The sequence below is a fragment of the Microcebus murinus genome, chromosome 8, assembly GCF_040939455.1.
Source record: "Microcebus murinus isolate Inina chromosome 8, M.murinus_Inina_mat1.0, whole genome shotgun sequence".
In the NCBI taxonomy this organism is placed as follows: Eukaryota; Metazoa; Chordata; class Mammalia; order Primates; family Cheirogaleidae; genus Microcebus; species Microcebus murinus.
In genome coordinates, this window is record NC_134111.1 from 75,357,733 (window position 1) to 75,380,842 (window position 23,110).

Genomic DNA, 23,110 nt, shown 5'->3' on the forward strand with positions numbered 1-23,110 from the left:
CTTCCGTCTTGATTGCCATCTTTTAAAACACTCTTTCTCTTTTTCATTTTCTCTCTCTCAGCCCTTGCTCTGCGGGAAGCAAGGTACCATATTATGAATGGCCTTATGAAAGACCCACATAGCAAGGAACTGATCTCTCTGGCCAACAGTTAGTGACAACCTGAGGCCTGCCAACAGCCATGTGAGTTTGGAAGTGGTCCTCCAATTGAGCCTTGAGACAATTGCAGCCCAGACCAACACCCAGATTGTGGTGTTGTGAGAGACGCCAAGCCAGAAGGCCCAGCTAAGTGCACCCAAATGTCTGACATGCAGAATACTAAATGTTTGTCATTTTGGGGTAATTTGTTATATAATATATAACTAATAAAACTCTCAACCAATCAGGGAATTGTTGGTCAAACAGATTCAGTGACTGAATCTGCCATATAAATCATCTCCACAGGATGGGGCCTACACATCTAGCATGGTCCTCCTCCTCTTCAATCTAGACATCTCTAACTTTCATAACACTTGAAAGTGTTTTAGAAGTAAAAATGTTCCCATTTTTGGAATGACCTAAGACCCCAAACAAAAATGAACACAAGTCGATGGCAACCTGGCAAATAGAAATTCCAAGTCCTCAATGTTATAATTTCAAAATTGCCTGGTAGAAGAGAGGCCAGAAAGGGAGGCATGTGCTAAAAGCTGCCCTTTCTGGTCTTGCATGAGTAATTCTTGCAGCTGGTGTTTGATTACAACCACAGGATTGTGGCACCACGAAGGTGGCCATTTTCAAATCTGGCCTTACATCAGAATGTAATTCAACTAGATAAACCTAGAAGTTGGCCAAAATAAGTACCGTTTGAAAAACTGGAGCCAATGAATAGCATCACTTTTCTGTGGGACCATATGACTATGATGTTAAGAAATAAAGGCTTTTGTTATTTTAAAGGGCAGGGACAATTGGAAGTTTTGCAGCAGACAGTTACAAAATTTTCCACCCTTGGCTCTCCAAAGAAGATACCAGTTAGTGGCTTTGGGGGTTGGGTGTGGAAGGTGTTGCTTGGAAAAGAAAATTAAATTAATCCTGGACACAATGTAAACCAATGTTACTACTTTTGTCATAGAGCCTAAAACAGATTATCCCCATACATTGTGAACTACTTTTTCTGGTCTACTCCCTTTTATTACTTAGCTCCTTAAAAATCATAGCATTGCATATCAGGCAAGGCATGGAAAACTATAGCACCCTCTTACAAACAGCAAATTCTTATTTTTTGGAATAATTTTGAATTGAGTTTTTTAAAAATTGTCTTTGAAAACAAATAATCTCTTTAAAAAATGCCTTTACTTCTCTGCTTTTTGCACATGTCCATCTGGGACAGAGCAAGAGGACTCACATCTGTGACACTTTCCATCTGGGATAGGTTTTCTGCATCTTATGCATGGATTGTTTTTAAAACATTTCATTGTACTTTTTTAAGTGCTTTCTTTTTTTTTCTTTCTTTCTAAATTATTGTCCCGATTGCCTACCATCAGAGTTATCTGGGTCATATGAGAAGTAGAAGCTCATCAACTAAACTGGTTTTAGTTGCACTTGAGACGGTATTTTTACCCTGTCGGTTTCCATTTTATTTGATGACAGTGCTTGGTATTTCTCCTTCAATAAGCAAAGATGACTTAGATCAGTGGCCTGATGAATAAGCATGAAAATTTGATTTAGAAAAGGAGGATATCCTGAAGCTCTCGGAGAGAAAAAAGGAATCTAACCCCCCACCACACGCACTATTTAAATGACAAAGCAAAGCAGCAGCATGGTCTTTAAATAACGTCTTTCAACGGAAGACCCACGCTCCCCGAAGTGAGGTAATAAGAATAATAATTTAGAAAGAAAAGGTGGAGCGCTTTTAAAAATACAAGGAAGGAATGAAACATTTTAAAATCATTAATCCTTTATATTACCTTCAGGTAGATACCCACAAAGGAAAAAAAATGGTCCAGGTGTGAGGAGGAAACTGATGCTTTGAGGGCCAGGTGGAGGGTGCGAGCAGTCTAACACCCTACCGTGGCGTGAAGGATTCCTTTAGACACATTAACAGAAGTGGGAGACGACAAAGAACTGTGAAGTGGAAGGAAAGATTCCCAGCAAACTCCAGTAATGGAAAATAAAAGAAAAAGAGGAAGCCAGTCTACTACGGAAGGGAACCCAGTTGACTACCTTCGACTTCAGAATCAGTGTTTTCTTGCTAGAGAAGAAACGCACCGGAGGCAACAGAGGCAGCAACTTCTGCCAGCATTCGACCTGATCAGAAACCCCTCAGAGCCCCAGCACCCCGGATCGGCAGAGGGCTCAACCAGGAGTAACGTTTTTTAAACATAGGACTGGTGTGGGGGTGAGAGAGAGATTGATTTGATTTTTCACTTCTTTTTCAATATGTCCCTTTCCAGCATGGGAGCTCACGGTATTGCCGGCACCCCAGAGAGAAGGGGAGAAGCCCCCTGGCGACTTCCGACCTCGCCGAGTAAGCAGAGGGCGCGCGCCAACGAGCGCCCAGCGCCTGGAGCAGCAAGCCGGTTGGACCTAGAACAAAAGAACGCTTGCCGAGGAGAACGCGCTACCCAAGAACCGAGGATAACCTCTCTTTGTGTTCTGAAAACTCTTCTGTGAGCAAATGCCCTGGTGTCTAATACGCATTTAAACTTTTCTACGCAGATTCTAAACGGAGGATCAAATGATTGCTTCTGCAACGAAGATGGGATCCCGAAAGGCCACACGCCGCACAGCTAAGGAAAACAGGGCAAACCAAAGACGCGCAGTAAATCGTACAGACTGTTCCTGGGCTCTCGGTCTCGGGTTACTTTTATAACTATTCCCCCCCAGCGCCGTCTTAGTTTCCTAGCAAAGCCACACCAGCTCCCCAGACCCGGCCGGGCGCGGGCGGGGTGGCTGGGGCCCAAGTCCCCGCGCCCCGCTCCCGGGCCTCGCCTCCGAGGGGTCTGCACTTCCTCCGCCTCCAGCCGGCCCCTCAGCCAGACTCGGGTTTCTCCTCCGAGGCGGCCCCGCCTCCTTTTTACAACTGGGGGGAGGGGGCGGAGGGGACTGCGGCCTCACGTAGTCTGTTCGGGTCTGGGGAGGGAAAAGCGGTCCGCAAGGCGCACCCCCTTCTCGCCCTGTACCAAGCCCCACATTTAGGACCCGGCTCCCCAAAGGCCCCCTCCAAACCCAGCCTTTTCGGCCGGGGCAGCGCTAACATGACTCCGGGTCACGTCTCTGTCAGCTGAGGCACCGCGCTCTTCTCAGCGTCTCCCCGCAAAAGCCTTCGGCGAGTGCGCCCTCCCGCTCAGGAATGTGTGTTTTAGTGTACTCGGAAGAGGAACAAATCTTTCAAGCAAACTCCCTTTCTGGAGGGTTTTCCCCCCCTAAACGAATTCAGGGTAAAAGTTTTTCCTAACTTTTCCCTCCCAGTCCCCCGCCCCTCCCCTCAGGAATCCGCCCAGAGCGCAGCAGACACCGCCTCCCCCGCTCCCTCGCCAGCCCCTTCCGACTTCCACCCAATCCGGAGGCGGCGACAGAAAAAACAAAGGCCGCCATTGGGCCGCCCGGGGATTTTTGGGGGGCCCGCCCCCTGAGTGGTTTGTGAATGGGGGGAGGGAAGGGGGCGGGGCGGCCCGGAACCCCGTGAGCCCGACGCTTCTTCTGGCCACCAGCGCGACTCCGAGGCGTTAGTCGGCGCTCCCTCCCGGCGGGCGGCGACGGCGGGCGCCGGGACTCGCAGGCCAGGGCTGCGCTGGGCTGGAGAGGCCGGGTCCAGGCCGTGGGCACCGGGGCCTTCGGACGCTGTGTAACTGGATTTCCAAAAAGAACTCGCCGAGCTTTCGGCTCCAGGGCCCGGATCAGACTCAGAGCGAGAGCCAGTCGTTTGGCTGAAACTTGGGGCCAAGCTTTTGGGGCTGAAGGAGCGGGGTGTGGAGGAGGCGGCGAAGGAGGAGGCGGCGGCGAGCGGAGCCTCTAGGCGAGAAGGCGGAGCAGCACCGCCGAGGCGGCGGCCGGGACGAGCAGGCGGCGGCACCGGGCTTTCGCCTGGCGGGGGCCGGACTTGGTGTGGGGGGCGTGCGCATTACTGTGCGCTGGGGGTCGAGAGACTTGGGCAAACTTTGAAGGGTAACCGGAGACGCTTGTTGCTCCTCGCAGCTGAGAAAGCCGCACCGTTACGTCTCGGCGGGAAGGGCCAGGAGGCCTCCCTCGGCGTCCCCGGCCCAGGCGGACGAGTTTGGGCCCGGAGCGGCAGCGCGAGTGCTGGGCAGAGGCGGTTGCGGCGCCCCCGCGGCTGGCGGCCTCGCCCCCGCGGCGCAGACACACCAGCGGCAGCGCCCTCTGCTCCACGCTGCCCACGGCCAGGCGCCGGGAGGACTCTCATGCGCCAGGCGCAGCGGCGCCCCTGCGCATCCAAGCCTCTCCCAACCGTATCGTCGCACTCCGGCTGAGAGCGCCGCTGCACCCGCGGCCGGCGATGCAGGGCCCCGGCGCGGGTGCGCCGCGCTCGTCCCTGGGCCTGTGCGCCCTGGTGCTGGCGCTGCTGGGCACGCTGTCCGCGGGCGCTGGGGCGCAGCCGTACCACGGCGAGAAGGGCATCTCGGTGCCGGACCACGGCTTCTGCCAGCCCATCTCCATCCCGTTGTGCACGGACATCGCCTACAACCAGACCATCCTGCCCAACCTGCTGGGCCACACGAACCAAGAGGACGCGGGCCTCGAGGTGCACCAGTTCTACCCGCTGGTGAAGGTGCAATGTTCTCCAGAGTTGCGCTTCTTTCTGTGCTCCATGTACGCGCCCGTGTGCACCGTGCTTGATCAGGCCATCCCGCCGTGCCGTTCTCTGTGTGAGCGCGCCCGCCAGGGCTGCGAGGCGCTCATGAACAAGTTCGGTTTCCAGTGGCCCGAGCGGCTGCGCTGCGAGAACTTCCCGGTGCACGGCGCCGGCGAGATCTGCGTGGGCCAGAACACGTCCGACGGCTCCGGGGGCCCGGGTGGCGGCCCCACCGCCTACCCTACCGCGCCCTACCTGCCGGACCTGCCCTTCACTGCGCTGCCCCCGGGAGCCGCAGATGGCAGGGGGCGCTCTGCCTTCCCCTTCTCATGTCCCCGCCAGCTCAAGGTGCCCCCCTACCTGGGCTACCGTTTCCTGGGTGAGCGCGACTGCGGCGCCCCTTGCGAGCCGGGCCGTGCCAACGGTCTCATGTACTTCAAGGAGGAGGAGAGGCGCTTCGCTCGCCTCTGGGTGGGCGTATGGTCTGTACTGTGCTGCGCCTCGACGCTCTTTACTGTGCTTACCTACCTAGTCGATATGCGGCGCTTCAGCTACCCAGAGCGGCCCATCATCTTCCTGTCGGGCTGCTACTTCATGGTGGCCGTGGCGCACGTGGCCGGCTTCCTGCTGGAGGACCGCGCCGTGTGCGTGGAGCGCTTCTCGGACGATGGCTACCGCACGGTGGCGCAGGGCACTAAGAAGGAGGGCTGCACCATCCTCTTCATGGTGCTCTACTTCTTCGGCATGGCCAGCTCCATCTGGTGGGTCATTCTGTCCCTCACTTGGTTCCTGGCGGCCGGCATGAAGTGGGGCCATGAGGCCATCGAGGCTAACTCGCAGTACTTCCACCTGGCCGCGTGGGCCGTGCCCGCCGTTAAAACCATCACCATCCTGGCCATGGGCCAGGTGGACGGGGACCTGCTCAGCGGGGTGTGCTATGTGGGCCTGTCGAGTGTGGACGCGCTGCGGGGCTTCGTGCTGGCGCCTCTGTTCATCTACCTCTTCATCGGCACGTCCTTCCTGCTGGCAGGCTTCGTGTCTCTCTTCCGCATCCGCACCATCATGAAGCACGACGGCACCAAGACAGAGAAGCTGGAGAAGCTCATGGTGCGCATCGGCGTCTTCAGCGTGCTCTACACGGTACCGGCCACCATCGTGCTGGCCTGCTACTTCTATGAGCAGGCCTTCCGCGAGCACTGGGAGCGCACCTGGCTCCTGCAGACCTGCAAGAGCTACGCGGTGCCCTGCCCGCCCGGCCACTTCCCGCCCATGAGCCCCGACTTCACTGTCTTCATGATCAAGTACCTGATGACCATGATCGTGGGCATCACTACCGGCTTCTGGATCTGGTCGGGTAAGACTCTGCAGTCCTGGCGCCGCTTCTACCACAGACTCAGCCACAGCAGCAAGGGGGAGACTGCGGTATGAGCCTGGCCCCTGCCCCACCCTTCCTACCCCTACCCCCTTGCAGGGGGAGAGGCTCAGTAGGGAAAGAACCGCTGGTGGGGGCTTGTTTCTGTAACCTTCTCCCCCTCCACTGAGAAGTGACCTGGAAGTGAAAAATTATTTGCAGATTTGGGGCGAGGGCTGCTTTGGAAAGGAGGCCTGAGTGGAAAGGGGTTTCGGATGAAAAGACTTCTGGCAAAGGCTTGAAGGATGATGGTAGTAATAATAATAATAACGACTATGTCAATCGTGAAAGGTACGGGCTGGCTTGGGCCTATGGAGAGGATTGAGACCAGCAGAGACCACTGTGAGTTCTTCCCAGCCCCACCGCTGAACTGGGTTTGTGAGCCATCCCCCTGCAGCGAGGCAAGTGGCCTGTCCTCACTCCTGTGAGCCCCGGGGAAAGGTACAACTCTGTCTGCGGCTGCCTCTTTGTTGGAAAGAGGGAGGACCTCCTGCAGTGTCCTTGTCAAGCCGTGGTCAAACCATAATCTCTTTTCACTGGGGCCAAACTGGAGCCCAGATGGGTTAATTTCCAGGGTCAGACTTTACAATCTCTCCTCCCCCGCCCCCTCCCGCCTGTTTTTCCTCCCCTACCCCTTTCAAGTCTTGTGAAATAAGCATTTGGGAGTCTTGAGAGGCCTGCCTGCTAGAATCCTAATGCCAGGATGCAAAAGATTGACCATAACATTTCGATAGGAGGCCAAGGAGGTGAGTAGTAGGTATTTCTGCTACTTTTTCATTTTGGAGAAGGCAGGAGGCAGAAAGAAGGGTGTTTTATTTGGTCTAATACCCAGAAAAGAAGTGATGACTTGTTGCTTTTCAAAACAGGAATGCATTTTTCCCCATTGTCTTTGTTATAAGAGACAAAGAGGAAACAAAAGTGTCTCCCTGTGAAAAGGCATAACTGTGAAGACAGCAACTTTTATAGGCAAAGCAGTGCAAATCTGAGGTTTCCCTTTGGTTGTTAATTTAGTTGCGATAAACATTCCTTTTTAAGGAAAAGTGAAGGGCAGTATGCTTCCATACCCCGTTCAGTCAGAGGTTCTGACTTGGCTAAAGGAAATGCAAGGGGTTTGTTGTTTATTTTAAATAAATTTAATTCAGAACACATGATTCAACAGGCTCTGTTATAATGTTCAGGGGACTCTCTCCCTTCATTTTTTTTCTTGCTATAAGCCTACGTTTAGGTTTCTTTTCTATTTTTTTCCTCCAATTTGGATCCTTCAAGATATATATATTTTAAAAAAGCATAATGCCTTCAGTCTCATAACAAAAAAAAGTTAAAGTTTTTTTATAGAATCATTTTGTCCTGTCTTTTTGGTTCTACAACTCTGTTTATAAAACATCCTCTGTATGCTGACCCTCTCTCTGAGTGGGTAGGGGGGTGGGGAGGTGATCTGCAGATATCATAGTGAACTATGAGGAAAGTTCTGGATGGGCCCCATTTTTAAAGAAAGTCATTAAAAGAAGGTAAACTTCAAAGTGATTCTACAGTTCTTTGAAATATGTTGGAAGACTTAAATTTATTAATCTTAAATCATGTACTTTGTTTTCTATAATGGAACTCTGATTCTTTTGCATAGTGGTGTAAAGCTGAGCAGAGAATCATGAGAGCTCACCTTTGACACTGCCCTCCAATCTTGCAACTATCCTATTTCTCAGAACAGTTTTTAAATGCCAATCATAGAGGGTACTGTAAAGGATACAAGCTACTTTATATATGTAAGTTCAGTTGAGTGGAGCTGCTTTTTACACTAAAGTTAAAATTGATCTTGTATTTCTTAAACCTTCAAAACTGTCTCATCTGTCAGATTTTTAAAACTCCCACTACACAGGTTTTGGCATCTTTTTGTGTTGTATCTCTTAAGTGCATGTGAAATTTGTAAAATAGAGACAAGTGCAGTATGTATATTTTGTAAATCTCCCATTTTTGTAAGAAAATATATATTGTATTTATACATTTTTACTTTGGATTTTTGTTTTGTTTTGCCTTTAAAGGTCTACAATGAAGCCCCACTTTATCACATGTACAGATCACAAATAAATTTTTTTAAAAATACAAAGTGAGTATTTATTTAGTCTACTATTCCAGTAACATTAAAGCAAAGAACAAATAAAAGACAAGACAGTATGGAAAGAAGGTGTGGAGAGACACCATTGGGTATGACCCCAATAGAGGAGGATGATGTATATTATTGATGTCTTTTTTCCCCTGCCTTTTAAAATACAGGGTCTAATGAGTGCTTTGACTGTCCGTTAATTTTTTTTCTGTTGTTGCTACTTCCTGCCTCCCTCCACGACACCCTACTACACACACCCTGACTTTTCCCATCCTGCTTTGGATGACCTATTGAAGGTACAGAATAAGCATCTCTTTTAGAGATGTACTGTCTGATTCATGTTTTTACTGTCCTTAGGAGATGAAGTCCATATCTAAAAGAGGAGTACAAGATATTTTTGGTGTTTTCTGCTTTTCTGGCAATATTTGCCTTGGGAAGAATTTGGTGATTTTTTTTTAAAACTAATTGGTATTTTTGTATTCTAATGCAATTTATCCAAATTGATAATACTTAAATGCTTTGGGTTCAAGTGGTAGGGCAAGTCAGTAGATGCTTCCCAATAAGAGTAAAGGCCTTGCTTGTGAAGGTAGAGTGAACTCTACCTTCTAGGTACACTGCACCCCAGAGGTCAAGCAGCTCCCCAGAAGGCAGTGACTCAGCAGCCCAGGCAGGAATAGTCTCCACGCCTGACCCTGGGATGGCCTCTGAAGCCACTGAAGCTATTCTTTCCCCTTGTAGAAGAGGCTAACTTTGGAATCAGATTAGACAGGGAAGCCTTTGCTATCCAGAAACTTTGATACTAAAACCGTTCCTCAGGGAAATGGTAAAGGTATTTTAATACTTCCAATTTCTAGCCTTACTAGAATTTTGTTTTTTCACTCGTCTCTTTTCTATAATTCAGATGCCTATTTCCTGGCTTTTTATAATACAGTGGCTTCATTCTCTCACAGCCCTGGGGACCCAGCAGCAGACTGGGTGCTGCTGTTTCTCTTGCCTGCTTCAGCTTGAAGTTTGTGTAGTTCTAAAGCACAACAAAAATGGTTCTGTTTTTGTTTTAATTAGCAGGCGCACACACATGGCTGATGTGTTTTACAAATGCATGGAATGAAAACCAGTGACAGACAGGGCTCACCAGGAGGAGGAAGCCACGTGTATACACTCTGTGCAAAGCGGCTTTCCTTTAAGATCCTCCTGGGTTTTGAACATCACAATGGGTGTGAGGTCATCTTAACCTGTGAAGAGTTTGGCATCAAGGAAGGAAAAAAATAGCGACTTCAAGTCTCTGAAGGTTTATCCAGTTTTTGCTCATAAAATGACACCTTTTAGGTGAAAGCATGCCTCTCTTAACACCATACTAATACCGCCTGTTAAGAATGTTTGCTTTAAGAGTAGGTGGAAGGCTCCCAATGGGGTTTTTTTCTTGCAAATTAACTGCTGAAGACACTTAGACCCTGCTATGAGAGCTGTGTCACTGCTTCTATAAATGTGTCCCCTTCCTCCCAGCAGCACTGCCTTGTCTTTCAGAGGAAGATTGAAGAGTGTTGGTCTTTAGTGAGGGAACAAAGATAGCATATGAATAAATTGCTACACGCTTTTTTGTAAGCAAAGATAAAAGTGTTCAGTTTAATTCCTTGCACAGTGTGCTGCATTCTTATGCAGTGGATTTTTACCTAAGAATTTTAGAAGCTCTGGGATTTTCCTTAAGGAGGCACATCATCTTAGCAGAAAATATGTAAGGGAGGGTGTTTGTGAAAGGGCATGTGTAGAGTTTAAGAAAAACATTGGCAGGAGTTTGGTGTTAATCCCCAGATAAGGAGCAGAAACACTTGTGAAAATTTTCTGCAGTTTATGAAACAAAACTATACACAACAACCCCATGCATGAACCTAATCTTTTTAAATAGGTATGTGAGAAATCTCAGCAAGAAAAAAATAAATGTCCTGTTGACATCTTACCATGAAAGAAAAAAAATGGATTTTTTTAAATGTGCTTGAAATAAAATAGTGATATTAGAAATTCTCTGGGTAGAATTATAGTAGTAGAACAGCTGTAGGTTTGAGCCCTATAATTATACTGGGAAAATCTCTTCTAACTCTTCCATCTTTAATTTCACTGAAAAGGCAGGTGGCTATTTATAGATGGTATATTTTTATATGTGCATATGTGAATGGTGAATAACAGTCTTCAGGGCTCCAGGAAATCCTAGAAGGGACCAAAAACACTTCAATGTGGACTTAAGCAGTTCATAGATCTGTTCTATTTTTCTCTTATTTACCCCTCAGTAGCATTAAACTGATTTCATAAAACTTGATTCTTCAACTCTTCTCAATTTATGAGATTTCTTACATCTGAATCTGTATTCCTAACATTACATACAAAAGTGAACTAGTTAAAAGGGTACCATTAAAATGTCAGCTTATTAGTAAACACACACTGTGCCTCTTATTCTATTTTTTTTTTAAAGAAAAGCTACAGTGATATAGTCAACATGATTTTTCTCAGTTAGTACCACAGTAGTAGAAAGAAGGAAGTTTGACCGAGACAATAGTAGTTTATTATAAGGGATCCAGTTCAACAAATAATGACCAGGGACCCACCACACAGAACGTGCTATGAAAGGGACCGGAAGGACAGCAGATAAAAGTAAGACAACATCCTCCTGAAGTAACTCTCCACCATGCTGGGGCGAGGAGGGCATCCTCCAAGGAAGAATAAGCAAAAACTATACTGTTAGACAGAACCTGGCACGTGTCAGTATAGAAACACAAATGCTATTTGGAATAATATTACCTGACATACGGTGGCTTTTTTTTTTTTTTTTTTAGAGACAGGGTCTTATTCTGTTGCCTGGGTTGGAGTGCAATGGTATCACCATAGCTTACTGCAACCCCCAACTCCTTGGCTCAAGACATTCTCTAACCTCAGCCTTCCCAGTAGCTGAGACTACAGGCACACGCCACCACACCTAGCCAATATTTCTTTTCTTTCCTTTTTTTTTTTGATTCACAGTCTCACTCTGTTGCCCAGGCTAGAGTGCAGCGGGTTCAGCCTACCTCACCGCAACCTCAAACTCCTGGGCTCAAGCAATCCTTTTGCCTCAGCCTGCCAAGTAGCTGGGACTACAGGCATGTGCCACCATGTCTGGCTAATTTTTTCTATATATATTTTTAGTTGGCCAATTGATTTGTTTCTATATATTGTAGAGATGGGTCTCACTCTTGCTCAGGCTGGTTTCAAACTCCTGACCTCGAGCAATCCTCCCTCCTTGGCCTCCCAGAGTGCTAGGATTACAGGTGTGACTCACCGCTCTCGCCTAATTTTTCTATTTTTTGTAAAGACAGAGTCTCGCTCTTGCTCAGGCTGGTCTTGAACTTGTGGCCTCAAGTGATCATCCCTCCTCAGCATCCCAAAGTGCTAAGATTACAAGCGTGAGCCACGGCTCCTGGCCATTTGCTGTTTTTAAAAACAGCACTACTTGCACATTAATTATTTAACTTTATCCTCACAATTATTACCACCCTGAAATGGGAATAATTCCTACTTTAAAGATGAAGAAGCCAGAGCCTCAGTGAGGAGGGGTGACTCAGGTAGAGGAAGGAAGAAATCTGCTGTCCTCAGACTGAACTCAGGGTGCTTCCTGTCACCTGCTCCTGGCCTCTCTCACAGGGTTGTGGAGGTTCTAGAGGGAGAATGACCCAGCCAGTTGCAGAGAGGGTGTGTCTAGCAAGAATGCATTCCAAAGAGCCCGGGTCACGTGACCTCTGTAATCTGTGTGCTCTTAGACTGGCCCCTTCACCTCCATGGGCCTTGCTTTCCTTATCTGGTGAAGGTGACTCTGAGATGAGGGCCTTTCTCCAGCATCCTGTGAGTCCAAGCACAAGCACTGTGTGAAGTACTAAACTGGTCCATCCATTTGTGAATCAACCACAGCTATTTGAAATCCCTGGCTGGTTGGTTTTTTTCTCCTCTAGGCCAGTGTGTCCCACTCTTCAGCCAGCCAAGCCAGTGTGTGTGCCCAAGGAAAATGGACTTTAATTTGGCCTTTGCAAGCCCAATTCAAAAAGCAAAACCATTACCATGTTACTGTCTCCTGAAGCCAAAACCCAAGTTTTGAGGCTATCCAGTCTCTGGAACTTGCTAGTCTGCTATCCCTACCCCTCTCCATTGGCAGTTGCACTCCTCCATCTGATAGTTCATCTTCCTCAAAACCCAAGGGGTTTTATTGCATGGGCTCTTCTCAGTTCCTCTCAAAGACCATATCCACATCACAGCCGGGTTTGGCCATAGTCTCGTTAACTTGAAATTTCTGTTGCTGGATATTTCAGTGTCGAATCTACATTTTAAATGGCTGATATAATAAGACAGACGTTTGGGGTTGTGATCAGTTATACCCAGGCAAAAATTTAAATGCTTTTCTAGGTCCCTAAAGCTTCTTTAAAAGACTTGAAGCTAACAGAATAAAACCAAAGCTATTGTGAGGAGTTCAGGTGTGCTTTAGCTGGGGGTTTACTTCACTTTGTATTTTAACAACCTTTTAGGAAGAGCAAGTCCACCTCTTTTGCTAGTTAGCTTCCTTTAATGCTTCCCACCTATAAAATAGCTCTTTATGCTGCTTGGCCCTGGCATCAGATTCAGCTTAAAGTGCAAGAAGTGGTCTCTGAGACATGGGCAGATCAGGAGCAAGACAGGGCATTTAGCAGCCAGGGACAAAGGGAAGAGGAGTGAGGAGATAAACTTCCATATAGCCCATGAATAAAGACAAGCTAGCTGTTCAATTGATCTAACCTAATACCACTTGCCCTTAGAAAATTTGATCCCCAAACTTCAGCTTGGCATTGCAGATTCTAGAGGACAATTTAAGCAAAGGGAAAAGTGTGTTGGGGAGAGTATGTGAGAAAGGGAATATGAAATATAGTACCAACAATGAAAGCATGTGCATTATAACCTAGCAGCAATTATATTTGTTAATTTCCAAAGGAAAACAAATAGTTTCCAGTTTCCCGGTCTGGAGTCGCTGGAAGGAGGATGGGTAGCAGCTGGTCGTAGCAGCTTTTTGCAGCAGATGTAGAGAATGCATCCTTAAACTGAAATCCTGAATTATCTTCAGCTCCAACAGATGGTTTCTTGAGGACGCATGATGTGCCAGGTGCTGTGCTAGCCCTGCGTTTAGCACAATGGCTGCTAGAACTTGCTATTCTGAATGTCAGCCCGAGCTTTAACCTGCAAATAGCACACCCTCCTCACCTCACTTATTTTCTGCACCAGCCGCTGGAGGGAGGGGTGGGGAGTGGACAGAAAACACTGTCCTTTGTGTTTACACCCAGAGTCCTACAGTACCAACAGATGGGAAATGTTATCTTGATCACATTGGGAGGATGGGGAAACCAGAGCCCTGAGGCTAAAAGCAGCTTGTTCAGTGTCACAAGTAATCACTGGCCAAGCCACAGTGAAGGATTCACCCAGGTCTCCCAGTAACTATAAATCTGGCGGTCATCTTTGCCCCAGAGCGTAGGATCTGAAGATGTGGCAAGGTCAGAAGTAGAGGGACCTGAGAGGGGGAGAGTAGGGGCGAGGCATTTGGACCAGCTTTGTGAAAGGGAGCACAGTGGTTCAGACATGTCACCAAGGGCAGTGAGGACTGGCTCTTCCTACTTCGTGGACAATAATGCTGACATGTATTGAGCACTGACTAGATGCTAAGGCCCGGCTACAGTATGGTATAGTGGTCAAGATAATGGGCACAAAGCCCCAACCGCAGTACTTGGCATCTAGTAAGCGATCAATAAATGCCAACATTATTATGAATACATAATTATCTCATTTATTCTTCACAGCAACCTTAGGAGGTAAGTACATTTTTCCCCATTTGACATGTGAGGAAACCCATGCTCTAAAAGGTGAGCTGGGGAGCTGCAAAAGTGACTCTCCTCTGTGGCCATAATCACCATGCTACAAATATTTACTGAGGTCTTAATGTCTTCCATTCTCTATTATTCTTTCTAATTTAATCCAGAGCCATTCAAAAGGGGGGGAAATAACTTCCATCAGGACAGAATAGAGTTGGGGAGGGGATTTTCAGTGCTAGTCCCCAGGAAGTATGTTTTTTGTTTGTTTGTTTGTTTGGATTTTTTACCTATTGAGAAGCAGAAGGTGAAATGCTGTTAAATACTGTTTAAATTCTGAAGGGCTGGATGCTCCTGGGTCTGGCCCTACAGGAACTTCTGCATTGGAGTCTTCGGGCCAGGCAGCAAGAATGAGCTTGGGGAGGTACTTCCTGGCCATCACCTCCAGCCCCTCCGGGGTTGGCATAAGAGTTCCTAGGAGGCCTGTCCATTGCTAAGGTCTCCTTCCCTGCCCATTCCAGAACAGGGCAGCTCTGAAGGGGGGACAGGGGCTTAGTAGGAAAGCTCATACTTCTTGCTTACCAGGGCAGGCTGTCTTCCCACTGCTGAGTCAGTGAGTGGGAACGTGACAAACCCCCTTCCTGAAGGCCCATGGGGAATCACAAAAATATTCACATTATTATAATATATCATAACCACCATAATAAAATGATAATATTGACAGCTGTCATTTAATGCCTGCTTACTATGAGCCAGTTCTGTGTTAAGCACTTATATTAACTAATTTAATCCATACAACATTATGAGATAGAAATTATTATTCTCATTTTACAAGATCTCAATATGAACTTCTGGAATCATACTGAGCATTAGAGTTGGACATGAGCTCAAGAGAGAGTTGTGCAAGTACCCTACCCTAAATACTTTTTTATTGTCCCCAGCTTACAGAAAAAGCAACTGAGGCATAGAGAATTTAACTGGGCCCTAAGGTGGTAGAATGAGATATATTTCAGGTCTGTTTCCCATTGGAATGCTCTTTAACATGGGGGAAAGAGTGAAAACAATTGCAGAGAATGTAGGTAGATTGGAGGAAGTGTAAATTCTAAAGACAACACTTTTTTTGTTGTCGCTCTCCTAAAAAAAAAGGAAAAAGAAAAAGAATTTGATGCATTTCAACAACAACAAATCCAGCGCATTTGCAGAGAAGGATGTGGAGCATTGCCTTTCTCCTGGTGCTGAAAGTCAGGGTGAAAAACAGCATTTTGCACCCCGAGGTTATGGCACCTCCCTTTTGACATTTGTGCCTCTGCAGGCTTCCAACATTTGCCTGATAACTGGGTTTCCAATACATGGAAAATTCTGGTTATAAGGGACTTCATGGCAGAAATTGGTAAATAAAAAACCTAAAGGCTTTACCCAGTCCAGCTGTCTGCGGATGTACTAACTAAAGCCTGATGTTAGTTAGATAGCAGGGAGAGCTATCGTTTATTCTTCAGTTTATCCAGGGCCTAGGTGAGCTTTAGATTGCTCAGAAATTCTACATGCTCACAGAAAATTAAGTCATGCATAAAAAAGATGAAAGGGTAGTTGTTGGTGGTGGCGGTGGGGTGTGCGTGTGTGTGTGTGTGTGTGTGTGTGTGAAGACTATTTTAAATATTAATAAAAGGCGTCTTGTGGTGGGTATAGTTCAAGCTAGACTTTGCTGATGTAAAGGGAGGCAGACTTAAGGAGGGAAAATCTAAATGTTAAGGTAAGATCTTTTTTATTTCATCCGTGATTAAAAGACTATTTCTCATGCTTAACATTGAAATGCTGCTTTTCTCATTGTTACCTTCTGGTCTCATTCCATGAAGGCCGACATGGATGTCAAAGGGATGTCATTTGACACCCTCACACAAAGACACATACCAGTCTGAAATTTTCAGCAAAAGGATCCATTGTAAAGATGATTTGCGGCCATTTTCATCACTATTTGCACTTACCATTTCCAAGGAGTCAAATGAGAAAATAGCACATTTTCCTTAGGAAAAAGTCAATGCCATATTAATTTGCCACCAGTACCACCGGCTTCCAGCATAGCATGCATTTGCTAGTCCTTCTTGCACATTCTTCAAAAGCCAAATGGCTTGATAAAGGCAGAAGAGCCCCAGAAAATGAGAACAAATGTTTCGAACCAAACCAAATCCTCTCAAGCACAAAGAAGTTTCATCTTACTGTCAGTACAAGTGGCTGACAAAAAAGAAAGCTAAAAATTAAAGGTTTTGAGTCCTCCATTCAGGGTCCACTTAGGGGAACTCCCTAAAAACTAGGTTCATACTTCATTTAAGGTGGGAATCTTGTTTCACTAAGAGTTAAATGAAACAGCAAGGAAATTCAGTTAGTTCATCTCTGATGAGAGGAAGGCAATGTACAATTCCTCCATTCACCAAGCGGTTTCGGTCTACAAGTTGTACAAAATGTTTACTTCAGATAACTAAGTCCCCTTTCAGGGTGAACTACCACTATTATATATTTATAACTGCTCTAGGTTTGTCTCTCAGGATTACTGAAATCTGAGCAGTTGAAGTGGCTATTGAAAAAAAATCTAAATGCCATCTTTGCTATCCAGTCAGAATGCTACCTAAATTGCCTTTCATTACTTTTAAATTATAAAACACAATTTCTTCTAGTGAAAACATCAGGTTTGGATAACTCTGCCTATAGAAATACTTAATAGTTTCTACCTCCAAGGCACTTGCTGCAGGGGTAGGAGTAAACATTATGTCTCTTAATCGTGGCTATTTGATTGTTTAAATGAAGGATTTAACTCAGATATAGCCTTTTGCTTAGGATTGGCCTTTAAGAAAATTTAGAATGGAGCTAGCTTCATTTTCTTTGGGGACACTTCTTTTAACTTAGAGATCTTTCTTTCCTGTTACTCTGAACCAAGAAAAAGGAAACACAAAGATGGAATGTGTTAAAAAAGAGAGAGAGAGAGAGATCAAAGGGAAAACCCAGGAAGGAAAGAGGAGCAAGAGATAGCAAGAGAAAATTCTGAACACAGCCCTGTTCTTGAGCCACTGACACCTTTACTTAATCATTCTTTAACAACTATTAATTGACTTTCCATCATTACTTTAATTCCCTACACCCCAGAGTTATAATAAGTAACATTCATTGAGGGTTTAGATGTACCAGGCACAGATGTAGGGTACTAAGCACTCTACATATCTTATCTCATGTGATTCTCTCAACAATTCTCTGAGATAGACACTATTATCCCCATTTTAAAGATAGGGAAAGCTGAGAGACACCAAGAGGTTAAGTAACTTGCCCAAGACTGCTTGATTCCTATATTGTATTGCATCCCTCTTCCTGCATTTTTTCCCAACCCTGACAACTGAATTCTTGGAATTCATAGACTAGACTCTGTCTCTTTGAAATATTACTAAAACTGTGATTAGCTTTCTTTGTGATTCAAATACATTTATTCCAAGTCATGTGTTACTTGTTAGCAGGGAATTAGACCCTGCTTTTCCATGATCCGTGTTTAATGACCTCCTCCCACGTGACAGAGTGTCACAGGAGGATCATGGCCACCAGTGGGGCTGACAGACTGGTGGAGCTGAAGCAGGTTTGGATTTAGCTCATCTCCTTGGGCTTCTACGTAAAAGGCTGGTGGGGGAGCCCGGTAAGAGCACCCCAGGGCAAAGTGACTCCAGGTCAGCAGCCAAGTCCAGATGACTCACTGCATGTGCTCCCCAAGGCTTCCCCCTGTGTTCCGGCTCCAAATTCCCCCTGAAGATGAGGGAGTTGAGAGATAATGACAGATTTCCTAAGGAGTTTGGGAGTTCTTTGGAAAAGATGCTCTAATGACTCCCTCCAGGCATTAAAAAGGTCATCACTATTCCAGTTTGGGGTAATATCTTCAGCTCAGTTGTTGAGTATATGGTGCTAAGATGGTCAAAGATCCAAGCATGTCCCACGGCCAAGTGAGGGCCCTTCATCTCACAGTCTGAGGGGTCCCCTTTCCCTCCCAGAAGAAAGGAAAAGTCTAAAAGCCTCCCCACCAGCACTGTGGGAAGAATAAGGTGAGTGGGCATCACTGCAACAGAGAGCCAGTTATTGCAGTCCCTCCACAGGACTTGCCTCAGGGCAGAGAGGGCAGGTCACAAGGAAAAAGAAAACGGTGCTTCCCCTGATGTTTCCAGGACCTGCTTGTTCTACAGCTGTCCCCTGCAGCCCTGCAGGTTCTTGGTGTTTACAGAGCCTCTGCCTGAACAAGGTGAATAGGTCGAGACCCAACAGCGGGTGCTGTATGTCTTACTCTGCTGGAAACTGCAATTTATCCTTGACTCTGTCCTCTCCCCTTAACCCCTGCAATCAGCTAGCCCATGTGGCGTCCAGTCCCTCCCCATGACCACCACCTCTTGCTTTGGCCACTCTAACTGGCCTCCCGGACTCCATTTTGGTCCCTCCTTCGATCTGTCCCCACCCTGTACCAGAGGGAATCATGGCCAATGCAACTCTTCCTTCTTTAGAACACTAGGCATGGTCTGCAGGCCTTGCATAATCTCTGCCTGGCTCTGCGCTGCTCCCGCTGTGCAAAGTGTGCTCTGGTCATGGTGATCTGTTACACTTGCCCTACACACTGGCATGGCACACAATACATTTTTTGAGGAAAGGGAGAATTTGTAGCTATTATCACCACTGAAAGCTATTAAGCCCCTTTCTGGATGCATTCCAGCTCTCTTGCTTCCCACAGAAATGAGCAGGAACCTGGGTCCAGAAGGAAGTCAGAGTGAAGTCCTGGCCCCCCACTACTCCTGCATCACCCTAGGACAACCAAAGGAATCCCAAAGAGAAAGGGCACCACAGAACTTTAAAAAAAAGAAGAAGAATCAAACAAGGTTGTTAAGTATTGTTAGTGCCTAAAGAGCAGTGATTATTCTTACATTCCACTTTTAGTGCTCAACATACTATCTAGTATGTAATAGATGCTCTGTACTGGGTTGGATTGTGTCCCCCTGAAATTCATGTTCTTCTAAGAACTTCAGAATGTGATCTTATTTGGAAATGAGCTCATTGCAGATGTGTGTGGTGAAGATGAAGTGATACTGGAGTGGAGTGGGCCCTTGATCTAATCTGACGATTATCCTTATAAGAAAAGGAGAAGAGACACAGGGAGAACACGATGTGACAACAGAGACAGAGACTGGAGTGATGCGTCTACAAGGCAAGGAACCCCAAGGATTGCCAGCAACAACCAGCAGCTAGGAAAAGACAAGTAAAGTTCCTCCCCTAGAGCTTTCAGAGACAGCGTGGTCCTGTGGACACTTGATTTCAGATTTCTAACCTCCAGAACAGTGAGAATAAATGTCCATTGTTTTAAGCCACCCAATGTGTGGTGATTTGTTACAGCAGCCCTAGGAAAGTAATGTACATAGTGAATGTTAGCTGAATAAATAGAAGAACAAATGGATCACCTGTGAGAAATTATTCGGAGCCAAATAAAGTATTAGTGCTCTTAGAAATATGATTTATAGGCTATCATTTCTCCTGCCTCATGACTCCATAGCTAGATTAGAACACATCGTTGGAAGTCTAAATGGAAACAGTGATTTTGCTATAGGCTGCCTACAGTACCTTACCAGAGCTAAAGAGAACAAAACAAAAAACCCAGAGGTTCTTTCCAAGGACTCATAGCTCCTTTAGAAAATCTGATGGAAACTATGGGCTCAGTCTCCAGAAAAGTACAAGAATAGTCACACTCATGCAAGATTGTAGATGATTTCCTCCTACCCCACCCCCACCTCCACAAAACCCAATGGACCGAGATGAAGAACTCCTGAGTTAGAAGATACAGGTAGATTTTTCGCCTTGTCTTTGTACACACTGAAAACAGAGAAAGGCAACCAAGCTGTTTCTCCTTTTTAAATTAGGCCACGCCAAATACGAGGCCTGCATGTTTAGATGGCGCTTCGGTGTCTCTCCTGAGGGCTGGTGGACTGCAAGCAGAGCAACCTGGCCCAGAAATGCGAGACCTGAATTCCAAACCAGCTTTGACCTCTAATTCTTTTGTTCACTCTCTCTTCTACTCACCCCCGGCCCCAGTAAAATATAGACTCATTTAGGGTCAAAGGACAGGTTAATGAGATAATGCTGGCAGAGCACTTTGCCCTCAGGGAAAAGTCCCTATGTAAACATGAGATATTATTAGACATTATCAAACTTCAGTGGGCCAGCCCTGATCCAGCCACAGCGGTGAGTCCTCTTCCTTATCTACTGTTTGGCCAAATTGGGTTCTTTCTCTAAAGCAGAGAGTGTGGGAGGTCTCCTGCTGCCTAGTGTTGGGGACTCTGATAAGTGAGCCCTATCGCCTCCCCTTGAGCAGTGCAAACAGACCATTTGACTATATTTGATGAAAGGTCCCGTCCTTTGCTAACAGGGAGCACCAAATCTCTTTGTACATACATATTGAACCAGGAATCTTCAGGGAATTCTTCCTTTACTGTGTGTGTTAACTTCAATCGAATTATTCAAATATAACAACAGGAAAATAAATCTCATTTCATGTTTGGTGGTTGTGATCGTTTATTCCTCTTAGGAATGATTACACAGGATTTCCCCTTTATTTCTGCTGCTCTTGGCCAATGTGAAAAAAAGGAGAAAAACATGATGCCACTGGTTTCAGGGACATTGGTTTCAGAATTTATTAAGAGTAACAAAAAGAAAAGAGTAGTTTCTATAATTAGTAAATTGCAGTCAAATTGAAATGCTTTATACTAACATTTTCTACCCCCAAACCCAAGAGAGGGGGAAAAAAAGCAATTGCTCAAGTTCTATGGGAATTTGTTTCTTAAAAATCTCAAGGCAGCTTTTTTTCATCATCAGAACTGACAAGGATATAGTAAACTGAGAGAAACATAAAATATCCACAATAATTCTCATCAACATGAAGATGACATAGAATTTTAACTCAGACCCTTAAGGAATCCCACTACAAAGGAAAAAGAATTCGCTCACAATTACCCACTCCTCATGTACACTGAAGGTATCTGACATATGACATTAGCCAGTGCTCTGCATTTGGTCAAACTATGTTTCCCCAAATTTCACCAGTCATACTTTTCAACCAGAAGAATGACCTTTCAAAGAGATTGTTGAACCCTAACCATGCACAGTATGAGAATCTTCTCTCATTCTTCCCTCCTGCTTCCCTCCTTTCTTTTCTTCCTTCCTCCCTCCCTTCCTTCCTTCCAGAAGCATAAATATATATACCACCTAGTATATGCCAGGCACTGTGCTAAGTAAAGGTGAGTAACATACAAATCTACCTGACCTACCTTGGGGGGAGGGGAACATACATTCTATTACCTATAAGATGGGCATCTAAACCACTCGGATGGCAGATCTCGACACTTTGGGCTGGGCAGAGATGCACTTTGGGAAGAGGAAATTGTCTGTGATGTGTGGGAGGGAGGAGCAAGGGGAGGCATGGGAGGAGGCTCTTTGATAAGAATGATTACACTTGGAAGGTCTTATTTCAGACAGGTTTGAAAGATGCAGTTGTAGTCAATTGCTAATATTCCTACCATTTCACTTCCTCTCCTTCTCCCTCCAGTGGGCCAAACATTTAATGGTTACTCAGAACCACCTTAAATGACCCCCCACTCTGACTTACAATATGCCATCTATGTATTTGTACCCAGGATACATGTATTTCTATCACAGGCTCACTTATGAAGGATGGTGTTTCCCTAGATCTTTTCCAAATACTGTGTTCTAGGAACATTCATGCCTCATCAGAAAGGAGTAAGGATGAATGAAAGAGAACCCCAGTAGGTTTTAGAAAAGGTATACATTGAAGTTATGTTAGTACATATTTAACATTTACTAAAAATAGCTCTGATCACAGGAGAAAATTAATTAAAGTAGACAAAAAGCTTCTAATCAGAATTATGCAATCTGATGGTGTAATTAGACCAGGCTTTTAGGCCATCCTAACAAGTTTATTTGAAAAGGAAGAGAGATCATCGTTTATTGGAATGGCAACAATTTGGGTTTCTTTAATTGACTCCTGGTGTGAATACGTTGATACCTGCTGTTCTCTAATAGGCAGCATGGAAAGTTTCCAGGAAAAATTCACATTCCACCGGCAGCTTTGGAATCTACTTTCCATTGCAACCCTATTTGGCTGGGCTGGGCTGCGGCTTGAGTTTGTACCAACAAAACACCAGCTTTCAAAGGCAGCCTCACCAGGCGGTAGTCTGGGCGGAGGGCTAGGTGAGGAGCCCAGCACGGAGCTGACGCGTGGAGATAACAGGGCATTTCCAAAATCCACCACCCTCGTGCTCAAAGCACTAAAGGCACCAAAGGCTGGTGCCATAGGAGCTGACGGTGATGATTCTGAAACCGATATTAAGTCAGCCCAAGCGGAGCTGCGATGAAGGCGGGGAGGAGAGCACTAGACATTTCCCCTCCCCGTGCTCCCAAATTCCCAGAAGCAGTGTTGCCAGCTGCCTGCTAAAAATGAGTACATTCCATAGGAATTTAATAAGGTGAAAAATAAAAATAATCCATTACCCACTTGAAAGCAGAGGCACGTTTTGAAGTTCCTCACTACTCTAAGCTCTAGTAAATTGACATTTTCCTTAGATGGAGTTTTAGGTGAGAAGGAAGGTAGAGACTGTAGGTCCTGAAAATGAAAATGTCGAAGCCTGTTTGATTCTGAAGGCCTAATAGAATCTCTCTCTCTCTCTGTTTATATATACATAAAATCATAACAGCTACCATTTGTTTGGCACATTTATGGCAAGGTTAATGGTATTATTCCAATTTTACAGATATGGAAAATGAGGTTCAAAGAAGTTAAGTAACCAGTCCAGTCCATGGCAAGTTTTAAGTCAGCCTAAACCTGTCTGACTCCAGAGTCCACAGTCTGTCCACTGCCATCCCAGAGTACCTGGCTGCACTCCCCCAGCCCCCCTGG

General features: G+C 45.9%; 1 protein-coding gene across 1 annotated transcript; it reads left to right on the top strand.

The window, feature by feature from the left end:
- Positions 1–3,672: 3,672 nt before the first annotated feature.
- FZD7 (frizzled class receptor 7) lies at positions 3,673–23,110 on the top strand. The gene has a single exon (XM_076005817.1). It carries the CDS (start codon positions 4,491–4,493, stop codon positions 6,213–6,215), a length of 1,725 nt encoding a protein of 574 aa, XP_075861932.1. The 5' UTR covers positions 3,673–4,490; the 3' UTR covers positions 6,216–23,110.